Below are 21,244 nucleotides of genomic sequence, written 5' to 3'. Positions count from 1 at the left end.
ATTGTGGGGAAGGCGAAACAAAGACTGCGCTTTGTTGGCAGAACACTTAGAAGATGTGACAAACCTACTAAAGAGACAGCCTACATTATACTTGTCCATTCTCTGCTGGAATACTGCTGCATGGTATGGGATCCTTACCAGGTAGGTTTGACGAAGGGCATCGAAAAAGTGCAAAAAAGAGCAGCTCATTTCGTGTTACTGCGCAATAGGGCTGAGAGTGTCACTGATATGATACGCGAGTTGGGGTGGCAGTCACTGAAGCAAAGGCAGTTTTCTTTGCGGCGAGATCTATTTATGAAATTTCAATCACCAACTTTCTCTTCCGAATGCGAAAATATTTTGTTGACACCCACCTACATAGGGATAAATGATCATCATAATAAAATAAGAGTTTGAATGGAAAGATTTAGGTGTCCTTTTCCCCATGCACCATTCGAGAGTGGAATGGTAGAGAAGTAGTATGAAAATGATTTGATGAACCCTTTGCTAGGCACTTAAGTGTGCATTGCAGAGCAACCATGTAGATGTAGATGTTGCTACTGAAGCCTACGTTCTGCCTGCATTTGTCTTGGTGTTCTGTCAAGACAAAATTCCAAGTTCCTGTAGCTTGGTGACACAGTAACATTCTGAAGAAATTAATTCAAGCTCTAGTTGTCTCTGCACCTTCACGCATTCATGACACAAATGCCCTGCCCGTACCCATTTGTGAGAGTTTACAGAGTTAAGAGAAAACTCAATTCATCACCTACTTGGAGTTCAAACCTCCTGCTTTCATACTCTTTATTTTCTTGCTACCTCACATGTCTGGTTGCATTGTGTTTTAGCACGTAGTGCAGATAAAATGATATTATGTGGATTGTCTTAGAATGAGCTACTAAATTTAAGAGAGGTACAGTTAGAACAAATGCATCCAGCTGTTTGTCTGATAGTAACAAGACATTTATAGGCATAGTTGAGACTCAGAATTTACACATTCTAACAAATTATTACACCCATCACCTTGTTATGACTTTTTCTCTAGTTTCAACCTGTCCTTCAGTTAAAAAGTAGTGGCGAATCCAGACTGGTATCTACTGTTCACACAGCAAATTATGTTATGTTTGAATAAATAACTTTGTGATTGACAGAAAGTAGTGGCAGGGACAGTGTTGCCGCTGTGCAGCCTCTGCCAGTACCTATTAAACAGGCAACACAGCGAGCATGTGGTGTTGGAGAAAGAACTGCAATTGGCCAGTAGCTGGCCCTTACCACTTGACGCCCTGGTTCTTACCACTCGACACATTTGTACATCAATCACAGTTATTTGAATCAAACTATAATAAGCTGCTAGGAGAGTTAGCATCAGAACAAATACAGATATTTTAAGTGACATGCCTGTCCTGAAGACACAATTTTCTCACTGAAAGCATCAGCAATGTTGTAAGTGGCTTACACCTTGAAATGACACTGATGAACTTGTGAATGTGTAAATTTCTCAGGTCAAGTGGTATAGTCCAAAGCAAATGATGTCCCCCCAAAGTTACGAAATAAAATGTTTTTCTTATCACAGTGTACTATCTCAAAATGAAGAGAATATCGACAGTAACAAAAATCCTTCTGGTACTCCCTGAAATAACCTCTTATTATGCACCCAGTCACAATGAGACCCTCATCATGTCTTAGTCATTGTTATTATAAAATGTACCTATACACCCAAAAAATACTATTTTATCTACCCTGCCAATTAGCAAAGATAATTTGCAATTAGTACTTAGTCATTTATTTAATGCCTTCAGATGAAAGATAAGTGTTAATTTTTATATTTTATATATAGCCTTGAGAGTTCTCAATACAATGACTGAGGTAGTGGGACAACATTGTGATTTTTAGAGGCAAGACTTAACTTTCTTTTTTAAGATCAGTGAAAAAACACATGGGATTGCCTTGAATCTCTGTCATGACCTATTAGATGTGTTAAAATAGCAGCTTACATCGGTCAATATCAAAATCTGGTCGTCTGCCATTGTAACATGATTCCGTGTTACCTGTGTGGCATGATATTTACAACTAACCCTCAAAATGTGCCCACAACTTGTCAATAAGGTGTAAGCATCCTTTATTAAGTTCTATTCTTATTGTCAGAATAAATTCTGTGACCTTATTTTCCGTACGTTCATTTCCATAACTGAAATTAAAGTACATAAGGATATGAAAAATGCTGCTACACAGGATATTAATGGCATGTGAATCACCCATTTCTATTCCCATTATGAATATTAGTATTAGCATCAGTAGTAGTGTAGCTGCAGCAGCAGCAGCAGCATCACAGCATTGCTTCAGGCTAAATTTGTGTACAGCTAGCCAATCCTGCAGCAGCAAGCACCGCTCATAAATATCCATTATTCTCGCATCTGCTTTCCTCTGAACCTCCACGAGCTGCCATCCTTGACTTCCAACCTCCTCTCTAGTAACTTCTTGCTTCCTCATCTTTTCCTCTCATACCTTTTTCCACTGCAGTCCTCTTCTTCCTCCAAGAAGCAATCCTCCTCCTCCTCAACTCTTTCACACACACCCTTTTGTGTTGTTAACATATTAACTCACATTTTGAAACTGGCTCTGATGGGCCATACATCTCCCCTCTCTTGCCTACCAGCATTTCTGTAGCCCCTCCTTGGTCTACATATCCTGTTCTCCCTCTTTCTATTTCTGTACACAAAAATCAGTTGGTGTGGCCCTCCTTCCAAGCAGCAACATCTTTTTCAAATTGCTCAACCTATAATGAAGGTAATAAGGAAGCACAAATAACTGGGCCCACGGGGATAACTAGGACATGGTGTCTTCCCCCAAGAAACAGGTGGATATTTAATTATTTATATCAATGCCAAAGAGAATTAAGTGTTTTAACTTTGAAAAACAATACACTGAAACTTACTGTAAAGACGAACCATAAAGTTGCAGACAGGCACAATTAAGAGACTTACATAGCTTTCATCCACAGTCTTCATCAGCAAATGAGAAACAAACACCATTCAAACACACAAGCAAGCACACCTCATGCACACATGACCGCCAGCTCCAACACCTCAGGCCAGAATGCTACTATCATGTAGGATGCAGGGAGAAATTTTGATTATGCCTATCTGCAACTTAATGTGTCTTCTGTATGATAAGTACCAACCTGTCTTATCCTACATTGCTGATTTTCGTATCTGGAGTTTCCATTGTTTAATACAGTGAAACTCATTCATGAACATCTGTCAGGCATAGACAGGCTGTAAAGTTTTCAACTGTTTTCCCCCACAACAACCTGGTGTAATGGGAGGTTTGATGGGTTCTCACACCAACCCAGTAAGTGTTAATTTTCTATTGACTGTTGACAAGTGTTTGTTTCTGATTCTTGAGTAAGAATTTAAATTCTAGTATGGGTGGCCCAGATAACCACAACAGATTTATGAAACATGGCTACCGAGCCAAATGCTTGGCACAACTGGGCCATGTGGATCCAGTTGTCCCATAAAGGAACCAGTAACCCCATTTTTAAAGTAATTTTTACAGTCCTACTGCAATAATTAAATGTAGATTAAAAATAAATTTAAAGATAATCTTCATAACAAAATTAATGCAACTTTTAATTAGCATAGATCATGGTGAAGACATACAGGAGAAAAACACAAAAAGGGGCTAGAGTTACTTACTTAGCTGAAGACCTGAAATAAGCCCTTGATAATGTGAAAAATGAAACTAAGATCAATTGTGATGTGTCTGTTTTCTGCAGCATCCCTCACTGCACAGTAAAACATTATGTTAATGGCGCATTAGAGAAGGGGTACACATCATGAGAAGTCAGAGGCGGTGGTGGTGTCATTTTATTTATTTCCAAAAGATGAACAATGGACAAAAATGGGTTTTTGGGCTGTCATCAGGGCGTTCTGGATATTGTGAAGTGTCACACCAAACAGAACACACTACAATCATGATTCAAAAATCAACAATCATGCAGGGAAGGGCTTTTCTTATTTTTTCATTCATGGAAACCCATTCACTTTTTGAAAAAAGAAACCTGAAAGTATTGAACATTCTCATTGTATTCAGATCAATCCATGTGTAATTTATTGACAAAATTATTTAAATGGCTAGATGAAACATCTACTCACCAAGCAGCAGCAGAACACACACATAAAAGATAGTTGTAATTGGCAAGTTTTTAGAGACATTGGCTTCTTCTTCAAGCAGAAAGGTTGAAGGGGAAGGAAGAAGGGTGAAGGAAAAGGGCTGGAGAGGTCTAGGAAAAGGGATATATTTTGGGAAAGTCATCCAGAACCGGGGTCAGGGGAGACTGACCGTACAGGATGGGAAAGAAAGACTGATTTTTGGGGACTGCATCGGATGAGATTTGAAAACCTGAGAGCTTAAAGGTGAAAGGGAGGTTACTATGTAAGACAGAGATTACTACTAAAACACTGTGCACCAGTTAATAAGAGTGAAAAGCTAAGTGCAGTGTACGTAACAGAAGTGGGAGAGGGGTGGTGAAAAATAGACGGGAAAGACAATGAAAGATGTAGAAAACTAAAATGAAGTAAAGCAAAAAGTATTTACAGTGGATAAATTCTGAGACAGAAGAAATTAATGTATATTAAGGCCAGGTGGGTTGCAAGAACCAAGGACATGTTGTAATGCTAGTTCCCACCTGTGGAGTTCTGAGAAACTGGTGTCTAGGGGAAGAATCCAGACGGCACGTGTGGTGGAACAGGTGTCGAGTTCATGGTGTCATGGAGTCATGCTGTAGAACATGCTCTGCAACAGGATATTGCGAGTTGCCAGTATACACCCTCTGCCCCTGCTCATTCACCCTAATTGATAATTTGGTGGTAGTCATGTCAATGTAGAAGGCCGGACATTGTTTACATTGATAAGACAGGTTAACATGTTTCGTGTAGAAGTCAGTGAGGGAGGTCAAATGAATATCTGACCATTCAGTAACATAATAAATCACATTTATGAAAAACACAGTTTTACATAGCAATTTCATTTTCATTATATGATGATTTCTGTCAAATAATATGTATTTCATTTGTTCTGTTGTGTGAGTGAATGAAGGAATAAATGTGGCGTGCATGTGAAATATGACATAGTGAGTGACAAAGTGAGCATGAGCATGGAAATCTGACTGTGCAATTCTGATGTGTGTCACATACATGGGGGAATATGTTAACTGTAAAGCAGCCAGTTCTTAATACTTTGTGATTATAAAACTCATTTCAGTCATACCAATTAAAGGCAAGGCTAATTTGTTTGCATTCTTTGGTAATTTCATTGAAAGATTTCAGAACAGGATTGGTGCAAGGTGAAAATGTACTATTGTGCAGATTATAATCAAAAGCCGATTGGCTACTTTGGGATTCAGTCAGTCGGAGTGATATTTCATGAACAGTTGTGAGGAGTGGGTGGCAGCTTGTGGTGACTGGCTGTGTTGCACTGAGCTCTATAAAATCTATTAGGTTTGTGTAATGGTGAAATTGAGAATTTTGTGTGAGGTATCAGAACATTTTTAAGGAAAAATGTAGATGATTTATATGGAAATTTCAGATTATTTCTTTTGTGCAAAGAGAAACTTTCTATTGAAGGCCAAAATATTCCTTGTAATGTAATGTGCAACTGTAACTGATAACTTTATACTGTGTCTTTTCACTATCAGTTCTGGGTGAAAACCTTTAATAGGCTACTCGACAGAGAAAAGGTGTTGTATGTGTGTAAACTGTATTAAATATTGGACCTTTAGTTTCCAAACTCGGTAGCAAACAACTGTTCATACAAGTGAGAGTATGATGGAATTTACATTCAACATCTTTCATTCATTTGGTAATTTAGTCAGTCTTGGAAAAATTAAACCATTTCCATACTGTTGGCATATGTAGTACAGCTAGGTTTATATACATAGCTTTCTCAGCTGAAGAACATTACACATTGCTTCAGGGCAGACCAAGATTATGAAGAAACCACCAAATGTGAGTGACTTACTATGTTAGCAGGGATCAGGACAACAAACCAGTCCATTGCACATCTCATAATATTCGCATTTTACAATTCATCTAAGTATTACTACTACAAACACCTGCCAGTAGTACATCACTTTCGACACTGGTAATAGTGGAACTATTTAACTGAGCGGATTTTTCTGTGTAATTTCACTGTTCATCAACAGGTACAGATACTCTGAATCAGAATAATACAGCTTGTATGGAGTATAGACTGGCTGGGTCCAGTTACCCCAAAACCTTGAGGTAACTGGGCCCATGTAGAGAGAATGTTTTGTTTTGTTTCAATTTTTCTTTAACACAAACATTCATCCTACTCCATCAAAGCTGAGCCACCTGTGAAAGGAGACACATCATAGCAACTCTGCTGCCAACACTGCACAGCTTTTTATTCTGGTACAACTATCAATCAGCTGTCCACCAGGATGAATGGCCAGTGCCAAATTGTCAAGAATGAAGTGGACCACCCATGGTCACATGAACATGCTCAATTTCAAATGCTGCATCACAATCCAGGTCATCTGGATCCTTCACTTCATCATTGGTTTCGAACTATGCAGGAGGGACTTTTACTCCTGCAACACATACTTCACTGCCGTAATCAACCTGGACTCTATCCCCACTAACCCACTGTTCCCATACCCTCCATCCAACAGTTTCCCTTCCTCCATCTTATCATTCTCTCCCAATTCACATCTCCACATCATCTTCAGTGTGTGCTGCTCCCACTGACTCCAACAACTGTGTATCATAAGCCAGCCCATACACCTATCAACCTGCATTCCTATCTGGCAATCCGGGTGCCTGCCTCCGAGGCTTTAGCCACGAAAGCTAGCAAGTTTTCTTTCTCTTTGTATGTGCCTATTGACAACTCAATGTTTCCACTTTTTAGTCAATAGTGTCCTTTAATCCACAAGTATACATTCTAACAGAACTTTCCTACAACAAACATTTAAAGAGTGTTTAATCAAATAGAGTATTTTAACCAGAAAGTTTCATTTTATAACAAAAGACTACCTTAAAGATTATCTTGAATAAAACATTAGAAAACCTGGCTTTAAAGAAAAAAGGATTAAATTCATATAGTAAAATTATGGCCCAGTTAGCCCTTTCTTCTTTACACTTAACTGGCAGATGTTAGCACTGCTTCTATACATGAGTTCCAGCATTTTATTGAAGTTCTAAAACTATACTTTTGGTTTCTTGTAATAAATAGTCAAACTGACAAGAGTTATTACACAGCCATAGGTGTTCTTCACTACCTCAGCAACATGGTATTCACTAAGTATGATAGTTAAATCTAACTAACAAATAAAAACAGAAACAGGCATTTTATTGAAATTGATGTGTTGTCCTTCAGCAGACAAGATGACAAAACACAACAGAGAAAACACAGATAGCTTTAAAATTCTATACAGTTTTGTATTTAAATTACCTGCAATGCACATGTTTGATCTTCCATAAGTGATATGAGTGGTGTAATAACTAGTGAAAGTCCTTGACTGTACACTGGAGGATATTGGTAAAGTAAACTTTTACCATATCCTGTAGCCATCACAGCACAGCAATCTCTCTTTTCCTGGAAACACAATAACACTAATATATAATTTATTATCAATTTTTACCATTAGACCAACTTACAAATTATCAGCAGTTGGTACAAAGGCTAGTAGCCGACATATCAAACAAACGTAATGTGAACAGACAAAAGAATCACTAATTGATTCACTCCCTGTGGTCTTATAGAATTGTATCCTGGGGTAGTGCACTTAAAGCAAATAAAATGTTTATTCAACAGATGTGAGAAGTAAGAATATAGTGGAAAGTAGATAACTGTACACAATTAGAAGCCTTTTTAAGGATCTTGACATTATTATACTCACTCCCCAATACATTTACTCCTTAATGGCTTTTCTTGCTGATAACAAAAATCAGTTTCAGTTGAACAGTGACTTACACAGTCACAAGGCAAGACACGAAAATAATAGTCGTGTAGACTTTGTCTCGTATTTGGAGTGTGTACGTTGGGAGAAAATATACATCAGAATCCTTTTTAACATAAAGCAAGAATTTGGAAATCCTATATAAAAAAAAGGAACCTTATTCACTGCTTCTTCTACAAACCATCTAGATTTGGAAACGGAAAGCTCTGTTAGGTACATGGCAGGTAGTGTTCATTGTAAAGCTATATTGCCCAGGGAAATTTTCAAAATTTTAGATGAAAAACATAAACACACATGGTATTTTCATAATACAGTTACTCGTGAATCGAAGAATCACTTGTTTCATCAACCATAATAGAAAAATGTCCAGTCTCTTGATTGATGTCAATACCTTTCTCAACACAGACTTCCCTAGTAGATCAACAATCTTGTTTTGAATATCGTGGGACATCCACTTATACCCCGAATGCCCTAACCAATCTTTAAACTCAGGTATGTCATTCTTTCGGAGTTGCAACAACTGAAAAAATCTGAGTTTACATCTTCGTGCCCTCTAATTGCTAGTCCTTGTCGGCATAGAAACTGCATCATAGTAAAAATTGTCTCAAGAGCTAAATGGCCTTTCTTCATATCACTATCTAACTGTTCATTCAAATGGGAGGCCACACTTCGGTTGGTGATAGAATTTAGTTTCCAAGCACCTTCTTTATGCATAAACGTATTTTCACGAAGATGGAATTTTTCCATAGCCTTTTCCAGTTAGAAAACCCTATGGAAGTAAATGCATCTTTTTGGAAGAAAATTGTAATAGATTTTTAGCATTTGCCTCTTTGCACATTTTTTGGTAGATGCTTCATAATCTAGCCATATACACTCCTGGAAATTGAAATAAGAACACCGTGAATTCATTGTCCCAGGAAGGGGAAACTTTATTGACACATTCCTGGGGTCAGATACATCACATGATCACACTGACTGAACCGCAGGCACATAGACACAGGCAACAGAGCATGCACAATGTCGGCACTAGTACAGTGTATATCCACCTTTCGCAGCAATGCAGGCTGCTATTCTCCCTTGGAGACGATCGTAGAGATGCTGGATGTAGTCCTGTGGAACGGCTTGCCATGCCATTTCCACCTGGCGCCTCAGTTGCACCAGCGTTCGTGCTGGACGTGCACACCGCGTGAGACGACGCTTCATCCAGTCCCAAACATGCTCAATCGGGGGCAGATCCGGAGATCTTGCTGGCCAGGGTAGTTGACTTACACCTTCTAGAGCACGTTGGGTGGCACGGGATACATGCGGACGTGCATTGTCCTGTTGGAACAGCAAGTTCCCTTGCCGGTCTAGGAATGGTAGAACGATGGGTTCGATGACGGTTTGGATGTACCGTGCACTATTCAGTGTCCCCTCGACGATCACCAGAGGTGTACGGCCAGTGTAGGAGATTGCTCCCCACACCATGATGCCGGGTGTTGGCCCTGTGTGCCTCGGTCGTATGCAGTCCTGATTGTGGCTCTCACCTGCACGGCACCAAACACGCATACGACCATCATTGGCTCCAAGGCAGAAGCGACTCTCATCGCTGAAGACGACACATCTCGATTCGTCCCTCCATTCACGCCTGTCGCGACACCACTGGAGGCGGGCTGCACGATGTTGGGGCGTAAGCGGAAGACGGCCTAACGGTGTGCGGGACCGTAGCCCAGCTTCATGGAGACGGTTGCGAATGGTCCTCGCCGATACCCCAGGAGCAACAGTGTCCCTAATTTGCTGGGAAGTGGCGGTGCGGTCCCCTACGGCACTGCGTAGGATCCTACGGTCTTGGCGCGGATCCGTGCGTCGCTGCAGTCCGGTCCGGTCCTAGGTCGACGGGCACGTGCACCTTCCGCCGACCACTGGCGACAACATTGATGTACTGTGGAGACCTCACGCCCCACGTGTTGAGCAATTCGGCGGTATGTCCACCCGGCCTCCCGCATGCCCACTATACGCCCTCGCTCAAAGTCCGTCAACTGCACATACGGTTCACGTCCACGATGTCGCGGCATGCTTCCAGTGTTAAAGACTGCGATGGAGATCCGTATGCCACGGCAAACTGGCTGACACTGACGGCGGCGGTGCACAAATGCTGCGCAGCTAGCGCCATTCGACGGCCAACACCGCGGTTCCTGGTGTGTCCGCTGTGCCGTGCGTGTGATCAATGCTTGTACAGCCCTCTCGCAGTGTCCGGAGCCAGTATGGTGGGTCTGACACACCGGTGTCAATGTGTTCTTTTTTCCATTTCCAGGAGTGTATATCTGATCGACAAAGACTTTTGAAATGATCTTCCCTTAGCGGATTGTCCAGGTTTCGCTGTGAACAGTTCACGCCTGAAGATGACGAAGCAATTGAAGACACAATAATTGTTGGAGGCTGAACTGTAGTATCGTCAACTTCCAAGTGCTCCTTTTTGGTAACAAATTTACCCATTGCAAACTTCATTCACAATACATGAAGAGACTAAATAAAATGAATAAAATATAGTCATATAAAATAGTCCACTAGACACTAAAGTCTGAACACTTAACACATCTGCAGCATGAGCTGAACAAAACTACCAACACTGAATGACTGCGACAACAGGGTGGGCTTTATATAGCCGCGGCGTCGTAATGTCTCGAAGCATCAAGGTGAAACGAGGCACAGGGTTCCAAGTGCTTCTACGCCAGTCCTTTTGATGTCGCCAAGGCCGCAGCGCTGGCCCACCAACACCAGACTTTACCCGAAGGTTTGTGCACCAGAACTAATTCTAAGAGTGCCCACAGCACCATGACACTTTCATGATTCACACCACTCTTTTTCAGTGAACCTGCTTACTACTGCAATAATTATTTGTTTTAATTCTTTACTGAATGTATTTTAAAAGGTAACTGATGTTAACAAGGAAAATAAAAAATTCCAACATAATTTTGTGATTTTACAAAGCATAATATAACTAATAATTTTCTTAAATTTTGGGGAGGCTCTGCATCCCCAAATGTATTTTTGAGGGGGCTCACCTGTGGTCATTGCATAATACTAAGCTACCAATAGTAGAGAACAGCAGCTATCTGTATTAATAAATAGATAACCCAATTCGTGGTTGATGGTGTGAGGACACAGTTACAGGCTGCCTATCTAATGGCTCCCAGGGGCAATAAAAATTTGATTTTCGATATTTCATATAATTATTGAGCAAATTTCAAAATTTAAAATTCTGCCATAATCTCCTCATTAAGGAGTATAATCACGCATCACAGACAAGACAAGTATTACTGTTAGAAACAGTGTGTATATATTAAGTTGGCTGAGAGGTAACATACAGAGCACCCAGGGGTGTGGTGTGTTGTGCTGTGCATAGAAAAAGTACGAGAACACTGGGCTCCCATGTTCAACATGGTGTATTGTTAGCATTCCTAAGGCACTGCAGGTAGCCATGGTTAGCTGCAGTGGCACAGCACCGTATTTTTCACATGCCATTCGGGATGGGGAGCCCACGAGACTGAATGCACTGGGAATGAGCCAATGTAGAAACTAATGATGTCCGTCACCCACCTGTTTCATGGAAGCCAAAGACTGTTCGGATGGCGGCCTGCCATGTATCTTAAACTACACCACAAAGAGAACAGTGTTTCCTTTCCCATGGCCAAGTACGTCACAAGCTTTAGGAAAGCCGTGAGTTAAACTGATTGTCTCAGTACTTACTTTCCACATTCTGAGGGCTGCTCCAGTGCCAGTGGAATGCGTATCTTCAAACACAGCACAAAAGGACATTGTCTCTTTACACAGGCACAAGACGGTCACATGCTTTCATGTGCAAGGGAATGTAATCAGCACACTATATTAGTCACCAGCTATGTTGCATTACGACCAACGCTGTTGGTATTTGTTAAATGCTGCAGGGGGCCCAGGCACCATCAAATGCATCTTACAAGGATCTTCAAATGGTCAATGTATGCTTCAAATGTACGAGATGGTTGTATACTTTCACTGCCCAAGGATTTTTAACTGGCACTGTATATTAGACAGTGGGTTCATTGTTCACATATTTGTTAAGTGGTGCAGAAAGAAAAGATACTAATGAGGTGACCTGTCTTGCAACACTACACAAAAATATATTGTCTGTATTATTATCTTTGCTTGAGACACACATCCCATGCAAGTTTAAGTAATGTGTAGGCACACAGCATTAGACTGCCTGTCCATTCTTTGGTCATATGTCTTGTTAAATTGAAACATACATGATAGCACATATCAGTAAAATGTGTATAACACTTTTGTGTTTAATACAATGAAAAAATTAAGACGTGTTAGTGACACAACTGAAAATAACTTAAGCCTTTTATGATAGTAAATATACAGCATCTGGTATCATTATATTCATTGTTGAAGTGCAATTTACAATTTAACTCTTATTTAATTATAGTTGCTAAGGTTGGCCAATTGGTTCAAAGTTGTACACATTTGTACTTACTGCGCAAATCTGTGACGAAGTGAAATGGTTATGGAGCCACGGAGGTAACAGCCGGTAGAAGACAAAATCTCGAGTGTGGTGGGGACATGGTGTAGTTTAGCTGGGAATTGATGTTGAGATAATTAGGAACTTCTGTCACTGAATTAAACAAGTCAAGACATTCCTGTTTTAGAAGGTGTTTTGTCTCTTGGGCTAGAGGATTTCAGCTGGAGATTCAAAATGCTCAAGACATTTGGTTTAGGGACAAGAGAGAAAGGAGTTCAGTATTCAGGATACCAGCAGCCTATTGATTGGTTGTAGAGGTAAATGGCTGCATTGTAGCAGTTTCTTGTCTTTGATTAGTTTAAATGTTCTTCAGGATTTGGAAGATTTCTGTGTACTGGAACTGTAGGAAATATGACCATTCAATGAGTTTATTTCAGCACGGAATTTTTCCACAGTGACAATAGAAGCAAGCAGTAGAGTTGTACTGAGAATTGTGTTCAGACACATGAAAGGAATAAACACTTTTTTAAAAAATGGGACCAAGATCTTGAGTTCGCTTTGTAAATTGACTTTTGATAAACTGGATGAAAGAACAAGTGTCAAAAATAAACAAATTTTTGCAGATAAACATGAATAATATAAATAAACAAATTCATAGTGTCACCTAGCTCATTTGTTACAAAACAACTACAGCCACATACTTTTAATTAAAATTCAACTAACAAGTCTGCAAGGACATTATAAATTTGTGATAATCATAAATGTTTTGCATCAGTGTGTGATTGGCAACAAGATAAAAGCTGCCAAGCCAAATTTAAGTAAAATCTGATTATACACAAATTGGCTGTTTGAGACTTCACATAGCTGCAGTCATCACATCGGTTGCACAACACAACACTTCACAGAAGTCATCACGCAGAGTTCCACACCGATTTCAAGATTGCAGCATTTGGCAGGACATTGCATCTCAGCAACTCAGGGCCATGACTTTATCAGTATGTAATTTCACACACACTGCAGGCAATCTCCAAGAACAGAGCTAAGTACAGGCAGCAATTGCATTTTGTATATTGTGAGTTTGTGTTGTCAGCCATGGCAAGACACATTTGAAAATTATTGAGTGATTGCTTTAGAGCCATACCTTGTGAGCATGTAAGTCCTAGTTTGAGTGTCTGAGTACCAATAGGGGTTAATCCATGGCATCTCATGTTAAATAAAATGGCGGTCCCAAATTCACAGTTCAAGATTAAGTTCAGGGAAATAGGACTGAAAAATGAGAGAGATGAAAACAATAGGAACATCATATACAAAGGGTTAGAAGCTGGATTTGCAAAAGTCGAAAATAAATTTGCTGCCAAGTTGGAAAGGGTTCAAGATTAAGTTCAGGGAAATAGGACTGAAAAATGAGAGAGCTGAAAACAATAGGAACATAATATACAAAGGGTTAGAAGCTGGATTTGCAAAAGTCGAAAATAAATTTGCTGCCAAGTTGGAAAGGGTCAAGGGGAACTTAAGGGAGGTGGCGAAGGAGAGAGACAGGGAGTGAGGTACAATGTACTCTTGCCAAGCTTAACAGCAACATGAAACACATGAAATCTGAATTATAATGTGCTGTGGACTCTTAAATTAATAGTTTTGATTCTGAGCTATCAGAAATTGCTTTGCCACAATGGTAAAAGCAGTTCCCACCAGATCACCCAAGTTAATCACTGTTGGGCTCGGCTGGCACTTTAGCACTTGGATGAGTGACCGCCAGCATCTCCCGAGCACTGTTGGCAAGCAGGGTGCACTCTGCCCTTGTGAGGCAAATTGATGAGCTATTTGATCGAGAAGTAGTGGTTCCGGCCACAAAAACGGGAGAGTGATGTGCTGGCCACATGCCTCTTCATATCTGCATACGTGATGCCTACAGGCTAAGGATGACACCATGGTCGATCAGTACTGTTGGGCTTTCTGAGACCTGTTTGAATGGAGTATCAGAAGTGGCAACTCGGTTGGTTGGTTTAAGGGGGTGGAGGGGGTTGAATGGGAGTCGGGTGAAGGGATCAAACTGCTTGGTCACTGGTCCCTTGTTCCTATGAAACAAGTCTGTGAGGGAACGAGTAAAACAAACAAGACTTATTGCACAAAATCTGGAGGAAAGAAAACCACAAGAACTATAGGAGGGCAACAAAAACTACATTGAACAAAATAAGACAAGAAAACCACAGAGAGACACAAGAAAACCACAGCAGAGATGCAAGAAATAGGTAGAAGGGATTAAAACAATAGAGTAGATAACCATAGCTGGCTCATCACAGGAATAAAAAAGGATAAGCCAGCCATTCGGCAACACATTAAAACCTTCAGCCTAAGGGCATTAGGGTAGAGAACACATACTGGCAAAGGACATATACTAAAACGTAAACAGAATGATGAAACCCCCCTTCACATATAAAAGGTAACCTAAATAAGCCAATGAGGTGACATCAGCTAAAACTAATGTTAACAAGACCGGTAACCGAAAATTCTGTCGAAGGGAAGCTGAAGCAGGACAGTGTGACAGAATGTGGGCCACCATCAACCGGCTGTCATATCAACACTGAGGTGGGTCTTCACAAGTGTGGCCAATGCGAGGCCGGCAGAGGACCACAGAGTCCCTGTGAGAGGCCTGCACGGAGGACTTCCACACATTTGTAGTTTCCTTTATGGTATGCAGTTTATTTGGTGTACCTAGATTATGTCATTCCATATCCTAAATCCCAAGAACCTTGCAGCATAATACCTAGTACACGTCAGTTTCAGAGATGCCGATCTCCATAAATGGTTTCCAAGTAGCTTGTTTGGTCAGACTGTCAGCAAGTTCATTTCTTGGGATTCTGGGATCCAGACAAACACCACTGAATGACCAGACCATTCCAGGTTACAGACAGACCCCTGGATGGTCACTACCAAAGGATCGCAAGGTTAGCACTGGTGAGTAGCTCACTACAGACAAAGAAGGCCTCACCAGAGCAGGAACAGATATGCTCTTGCTCTGTAGTGAAAAGACACAGCCATCTGGCAAGGAGTGCTGTGCAAATTGCACTGTGTGAGCATAAGCGAAGCCAATGTGACCATTAACCATCAAGCTGTTGGTGTAGACTACTTCAGAGCTCTGGGACGTGTCAAGAATCGAAAGAAAGTGACTGCGGACAGCCTCAGCGGGAACTGAATCCTTAGAGCCATGTGAAAGGTTCAGCCGGAGCTGTGGCCTATGTATATACAGTGGAGGTACATGTGAATGGACCCGGAGGAAATATGGTAAAGGAAAGGACTCTAGTTCAGACAGAAGGGATCAGATGTGAACAGCAGCAGATGAACTACCATGGTTGCGAAAAGGAGATGGTAATTTGGATGCTCAGAAGAGCTATGAATGTGCGCAGCATAATTGGCGAACATTTGTCAGACTTGTCCTAAAAGCACCCATCGCTAGTCATACCCCACAGTGGTGAACTGGGTCTAGTAACTGCAATGCTGAGGGCACCACCGAACCACAAACCAGACTCCCATAGTCAATGCGGGACTGAACAAGGGCATTGTACATCCTCAGCAGTGTAGAGCAATCTGCACCCTAAGTGGTGTTACACAGGCAGCAGGGAGAGGAGGGGAGGAGGCATTAAGGTGTTACCAGCACTTCCACTTAAACTGATGAAGGAGAGGGAGCCAAGTCAACAGGGCATTAAGAACCAGTCCTAAGAATCGATATGTCTCCACTACAGTGAGTGGATCATCATCAAGATAAAGTTTTGGTTCCAGATGACGATATGATGCCAACTGAAGTGCATGATGCATGACTTTTTGGCTGAAAACTAGAAGGCATGGGTTAGAGCTCATGACTGCACCTTTTGGATGGTTCCCTTAGGTGCCGCTCAGCAACAACAGTACTGGAGGAGCAGTAGAAAATTCAAAAGTTGTCTACATACAGAGAAGATGAGACAGACGGCCACACAGCTGCTGGTAGATCGTTAATGGCAGCTAAAAATAAAGACACAATCAATACTGAGCCCTGTGCGACCCCATTCTCCTGGATATGGGGAGAACTACGAGAGGCACCAACTTGGACACAGAAAGTACAGAGCGACAGGAAGTCTTGGACAAAAATCGGGGCATTACTTGTGTAATGTGACAAGGATGTGGTGTCGCCAGCTTGTGTTGTAGGCTTTTCTTAAATAAAAAAAGATGTCTACCAGGTGTTGGCATCTGGAAAAGGCTATTCAAATTCAAGGGACACTAAAGTGGTAGAGTGACCCTGACAGAAACTGGCCTGGCACAGAGCTAGTAGGCCCTGTGACTCCAGGAGCCAACGCTACTGCTGACTCACCATACATTCTAGCATGTTACAAAGAACATTGATTAGGTTGATGGGCCGATTGCTATCCACATCAAGCGAATTTTTACCAGGTTTGAGCACTGGAATGATGGCACTCTCCCACTGTTGCGATGGGAATATGCCATCGGTCCAGATGCGATTGACAATGATGAGGGGATGTCACTAGTAATACGATGAGAAATGTTTAATCATCTGAGTGTAGATGCTATCTAGCCCAGGAACTGTGTCGGTGCAATGTGCAAGGACGTGGAGGAGTTTTCACTCAGTAGAGTGTTACATGGTTCACTGTGGTGTGTAGTGAACGGGAGGAATTTCCCTTCCATTCCCTGTTTGAGGGTACGAAAGGCGGGAAAGGAGGGTAGGGGAATTCTCCGATTTAGAGCCCGCAGCAAAATGCTCGGCAATTGCATTTAAGTCAGTAGACAACACTCCATTGATGGCTATGCCAGGGACACCAGTTACGGTCTGGTACCCAAAGAAACTTCGAATCTTTGTCCAGACTTGTGAAGGCAATGTATGTGAGCCTATGGTGGACGCGTACCTCCCCCAACACTCCTGTTCCATTTATTTATGAGCTGGTGAACATGGTCATGGAGCCATTTAAAATTTATTAGGTGGTCTAGCAATGGGTGCCACTTATGTCACTGTAGAGCTTGCTATGCTCTTTAATGGCCTCAGAAATTTCCAGCGAGCACCAAGGCACTGTATTTCACTGGGGGCACCCTGAGGGATGAAGGACTGCATTTTTCGCAGCAGAAATGATCGTTGTGGTTAATCTCTCAACCACCACATTGATGTTACTATGAGGGGAAGATTCAACGGTGACAGCAGAGGTGAAAGCTTCCCAGTCTGCCTTGTTTAAAGTATATCTGGGTACACATCCTGGGGAATGACACTGGGGGAGTGACAGAAAGATGGGGACATGATCACTACCACAAAAATCATTGTGGGCTCTCCGGTGGACAGATGGGTGAAGTCCTGGGCTGCAAAGTGATAAATCAATGGCCAAGTAAGAACCATAAGCCACACTGAAATGTGTGGGGGTCACAGTATTTAAGAGGCAGAGATCAAGTTGAGACAGTACATTTTTGACATCTCTACCTAGGCCAGTAAGCATGGTGCCACCCAACAAGGGGTTATTAGTGTTAAAATCTTCCAAAAGTAGGAAAGGTCTGGGGAGTTGATTAATCACTGCAGCCAATATCTTCAGGGGTACCTCACCATCTGGAGGAAGATATACATTGCAGATGGCTATTTCCTGCATCCACTTTATCTTGACAGCCACACCTTTTGGCTTTGGCTTTAATGGGGCACAGATTTGCTACATATTGAGTTCAGGACATAGACGTATAATCCACCTGATACGTTATTATCCAGAGTTTTATATTCCATGATTTTCCTTTCTTTCTGGAGAATACTGCAGTCAAGCGAGCCTGTGACTGGGCAGAGGATGCTGTTTTTATTAGGACTGACCCAGATCGCATATTGGACAATCCCTCCACCTCCCAAAATTTGTCATCTAAATGGTCCACAAAAAACTGACACTTCATTGACAGGAAAGATTCCCCATCAGCTCTTGTACATACTAGGCACTGGCACGAATTCCTCCCATAGTGTTGCCAGGGAGGGGAATGAGTTGGGGTCATACCTCCTTGCATTGAACTGAGACCTCGAATGCTTAGAGACTGCTGGTGTTTGACCACGCTGATGGTTATCTGCCCTGATGCCAAATGCTCCAACCAGAGCCCCTCCCCATGAGCCCCACCCAGCCTCAGCAAAGGCCAGCTGGCAGGATGGCCATTGTCGGGAGTATCCATGTCGCAGGTAGACGGGCATTACTCCTTGGCATGTGTGGGAAATTGATGACGCTGGCATCAGCAGGGCGATCTCTGTGTTGGTTGGTTGCTTCATTTAAAGGTGGGAGAAGGAACCAAACTATGAGGTCACCGGTCCCTTGTTCCTAGTTAAACAATGCCACAAGTGTGAGAATAAAACAAATAAAACATATAACACAAAACGGACAGAAAGGAAAAGCAACAAGAACGAAGGGAAGACAACGAACACTAAAAGGAACAAAGAGGGCAAGAGAACAACAGAGAGATGCTAGAAATAGAATAGAGTAAAACATGGAAGCAGATTAGAGTGGCTGGCCGACCACGAGAATAAAAAGGGAAAGCCAGCCACTCTGCAACACATTAAAACCTCCACCCTAAAAGCACTAGTGTGGAGGACACAGAGGGACAAAGGACATGCGCTAAAACCTAGATAGAAGTGTAAAACCCACTCTCACAGATAAAACGTAAAACTAAAGCTGCTGTGGAGGCATTGTTGCCCAACACAGAAGGCAGGGTGCTGGGAAAGTTAAAAATCTGTTGCAGAGCGGCTCAAAGTGGGCAGTCCAGCAAGAGATGGATGACTGTCATTTGGGAGCCACAGCGACACTGAGGTGGGTCCTCACAATGGAGTAGGTAACCTTATGTTAGCCATGTATGGCCAATGCAGAGCCGGCAGAGGGCAACTGATTCCCTGCAAGAGACCTGCATGGAAGACTTCCACACATTCATAGTCTCCTTAATGACATGCAGTTTGTTGTGTGTGCTGTTGTGCCATTCCATCTCTCAAAGCCGGAAAACCCTGCGGTGTAAGACAGAACGCAGCTCAGTTTCGGAGATGCCTATCTCCAAAAGCGGTTTCCGTGTCACCTGTTTGGCCAGCCTGTCGGCAAGTTCGTTGCTAGGGATTCTGACATGTCCTGGGGTAAACAGAAACACCACGGAACAGCAGGGCACAGATGGACTCCTGAATGGATGCTACCAGAGGGTGGCGGGGGTAGCATTGGTCGATAGCTTGTAGGCTGCTCAATGAGTCAGTACACAGGAGAAATGACTCACGGATGTACTCGAGTAGGAGATATGGCCGCCAGCTCTACAGTGAAAACACTGCAGCCAACTGGCAAAGACCGCTGCTCAATATGTCCTCCATGAACATTCGCGAAGCCTACATGACCATCAGCCATTGAGCCATCGATGTAAACCGCTTCAGAGCCCCGGAATACGTCAAGAATCAAGAGGAAGCAACAGCGGAGAGCGGCAGGATTAATGGAGTCCTTAAGGCCATGCAAAATGTCCAGATGCAGCTGCAGCCGAGGCGTACACCATAGAGGCGTATGTGAACAGACCGGCAAAAAGAGGTGGTAGAGGGAAGGATTCCAGTTCGGAGAGAAGGGACCGCATGCGAACCACAATCATTAGCCCCAATCTGGGCCGCCAATGCGGGAGATGGACTGCCATGGGTGGGAAAAGGAGACGGTAATTCAGATGCTCAGGGGAACTATGAATGTGTGTGCGTAGCAGGCGAGCAGTTGCACACGTCTGATCTGTAATGGAGGGACACCAGCCTCCACCAGTACGCTGGTCACCAGACTCGTCTTAAAAGCTCTTGTCGCTAATCGAACCCCACAGTGGTGCACAGGGTCGAGTAAATGCAATGCTGAAGGCACTGCCAAACCATAAACCACACTTCCATAGTAATTTGGGATTGGACAAGAGCTCTGTAGAGCTGCAGCAGCGTACAGTGTCTGCACACCAATTGGTGTTGCTTAGACAACGGAGAGCATTTAGGTGCTGCCAGCACTTCTGCTTAAGCTGACGAAGATGAGGGAGCCAAGTCAATCGAACAACAAAAACCATTCCTAGGAACTGACATGTCTCCACTACAGTGAGTGGATCGTCATTAAGGTAAAGTGAGGGTTCCAGATGAACGGTACGATGCCAACAGAACCACATGGCACACAACTTTCCAGCTGAAAATTGGAAGCTGTGGACTAGAGCCCATGACTGCGCCTTGTGGTTGGCTCCATGGAGGTGCCACTCAGCAACAACAGTACTGAAGCAGCAGTACAAAATGCAGAAGTCATCTGCATACAGAGAAGGTGAGACGGAGGGCCCAACAACTGCTGCTAGACTGTCAATGGCCACTAAAAATAGACACACTCAACACAGAGAGACACTCATTACAGAGACTTGCAGGACTCCATCATTCTCCTGGATATGGATGGAGCTATGGGAGTCACCAACTTGGACACGGAAAGTACAGAGTGACAGGAAGTTTTGGATAAAAATCAGGAGTGGTCCCCGGAGACCCCGCTCATAAAATGTGGCAAGGATATGATGTCGACAAGTCATGTCGTATGCTTTACGTAGGTCAAAAAAGATGGCAATCAGGTGTTGCCGTCTGGAGTAGGCTCTTCGGATGGCAGACTCGATGGACACAAGATTATCAGTGGTAGAGCGACTCTGGCGGAAACTGCCCTGACATGGAGCCAGCAAGCCACGTGACTCCAGGACTCGACCCAATCCAACCACCGACATGCCATGCATTCCAGCAACTTACAAAGAATGTTGGTGAGCCTGATGGGCAAATAGCTGTCCACATCAAGCGGTTTTTTAGCGGG

The 21,244-nt window shown here is 42.7% G+C and overlaps 1 protein-coding gene across 1 annotated transcript in view; it reads right to left on the bottom strand.

The window, feature by feature from the left end:
- Window positions 1–21,244, bottom strand: part of LOC126354233 (Werner syndrome ATP-dependent helicase-like) — a 225,398-nt gene that overhangs the window by 146,266 nt on the left and 57,888 nt on the right. Inside the window, exon 3 of the mRNA XM_050003728.1 lies at window positions 7,450–7,593. Within this exon, the coding sequence (XP_049859685.1) occupies window positions 7,450–7,593 (144 nt within the window). The remainder of the gene's footprint in view (window positions 1–7,449; window positions 7,594–21,244) is intronic.

Source organism: Schistocerca gregaria, chromosome 3 (genome assembly GCF_023897955.1).
Source record: "Schistocerca gregaria isolate iqSchGreg1 chromosome 3, iqSchGreg1.2, whole genome shotgun sequence".
NCBI lineage: Eukaryota > Metazoa > Arthropoda > Insecta > Orthoptera > Acrididae > Schistocerca > Schistocerca gregaria.
Note: the sequence above shows the minus strand (reverse complement) of the source record. Positions and strands in the feature narration are given on the sequence as shown.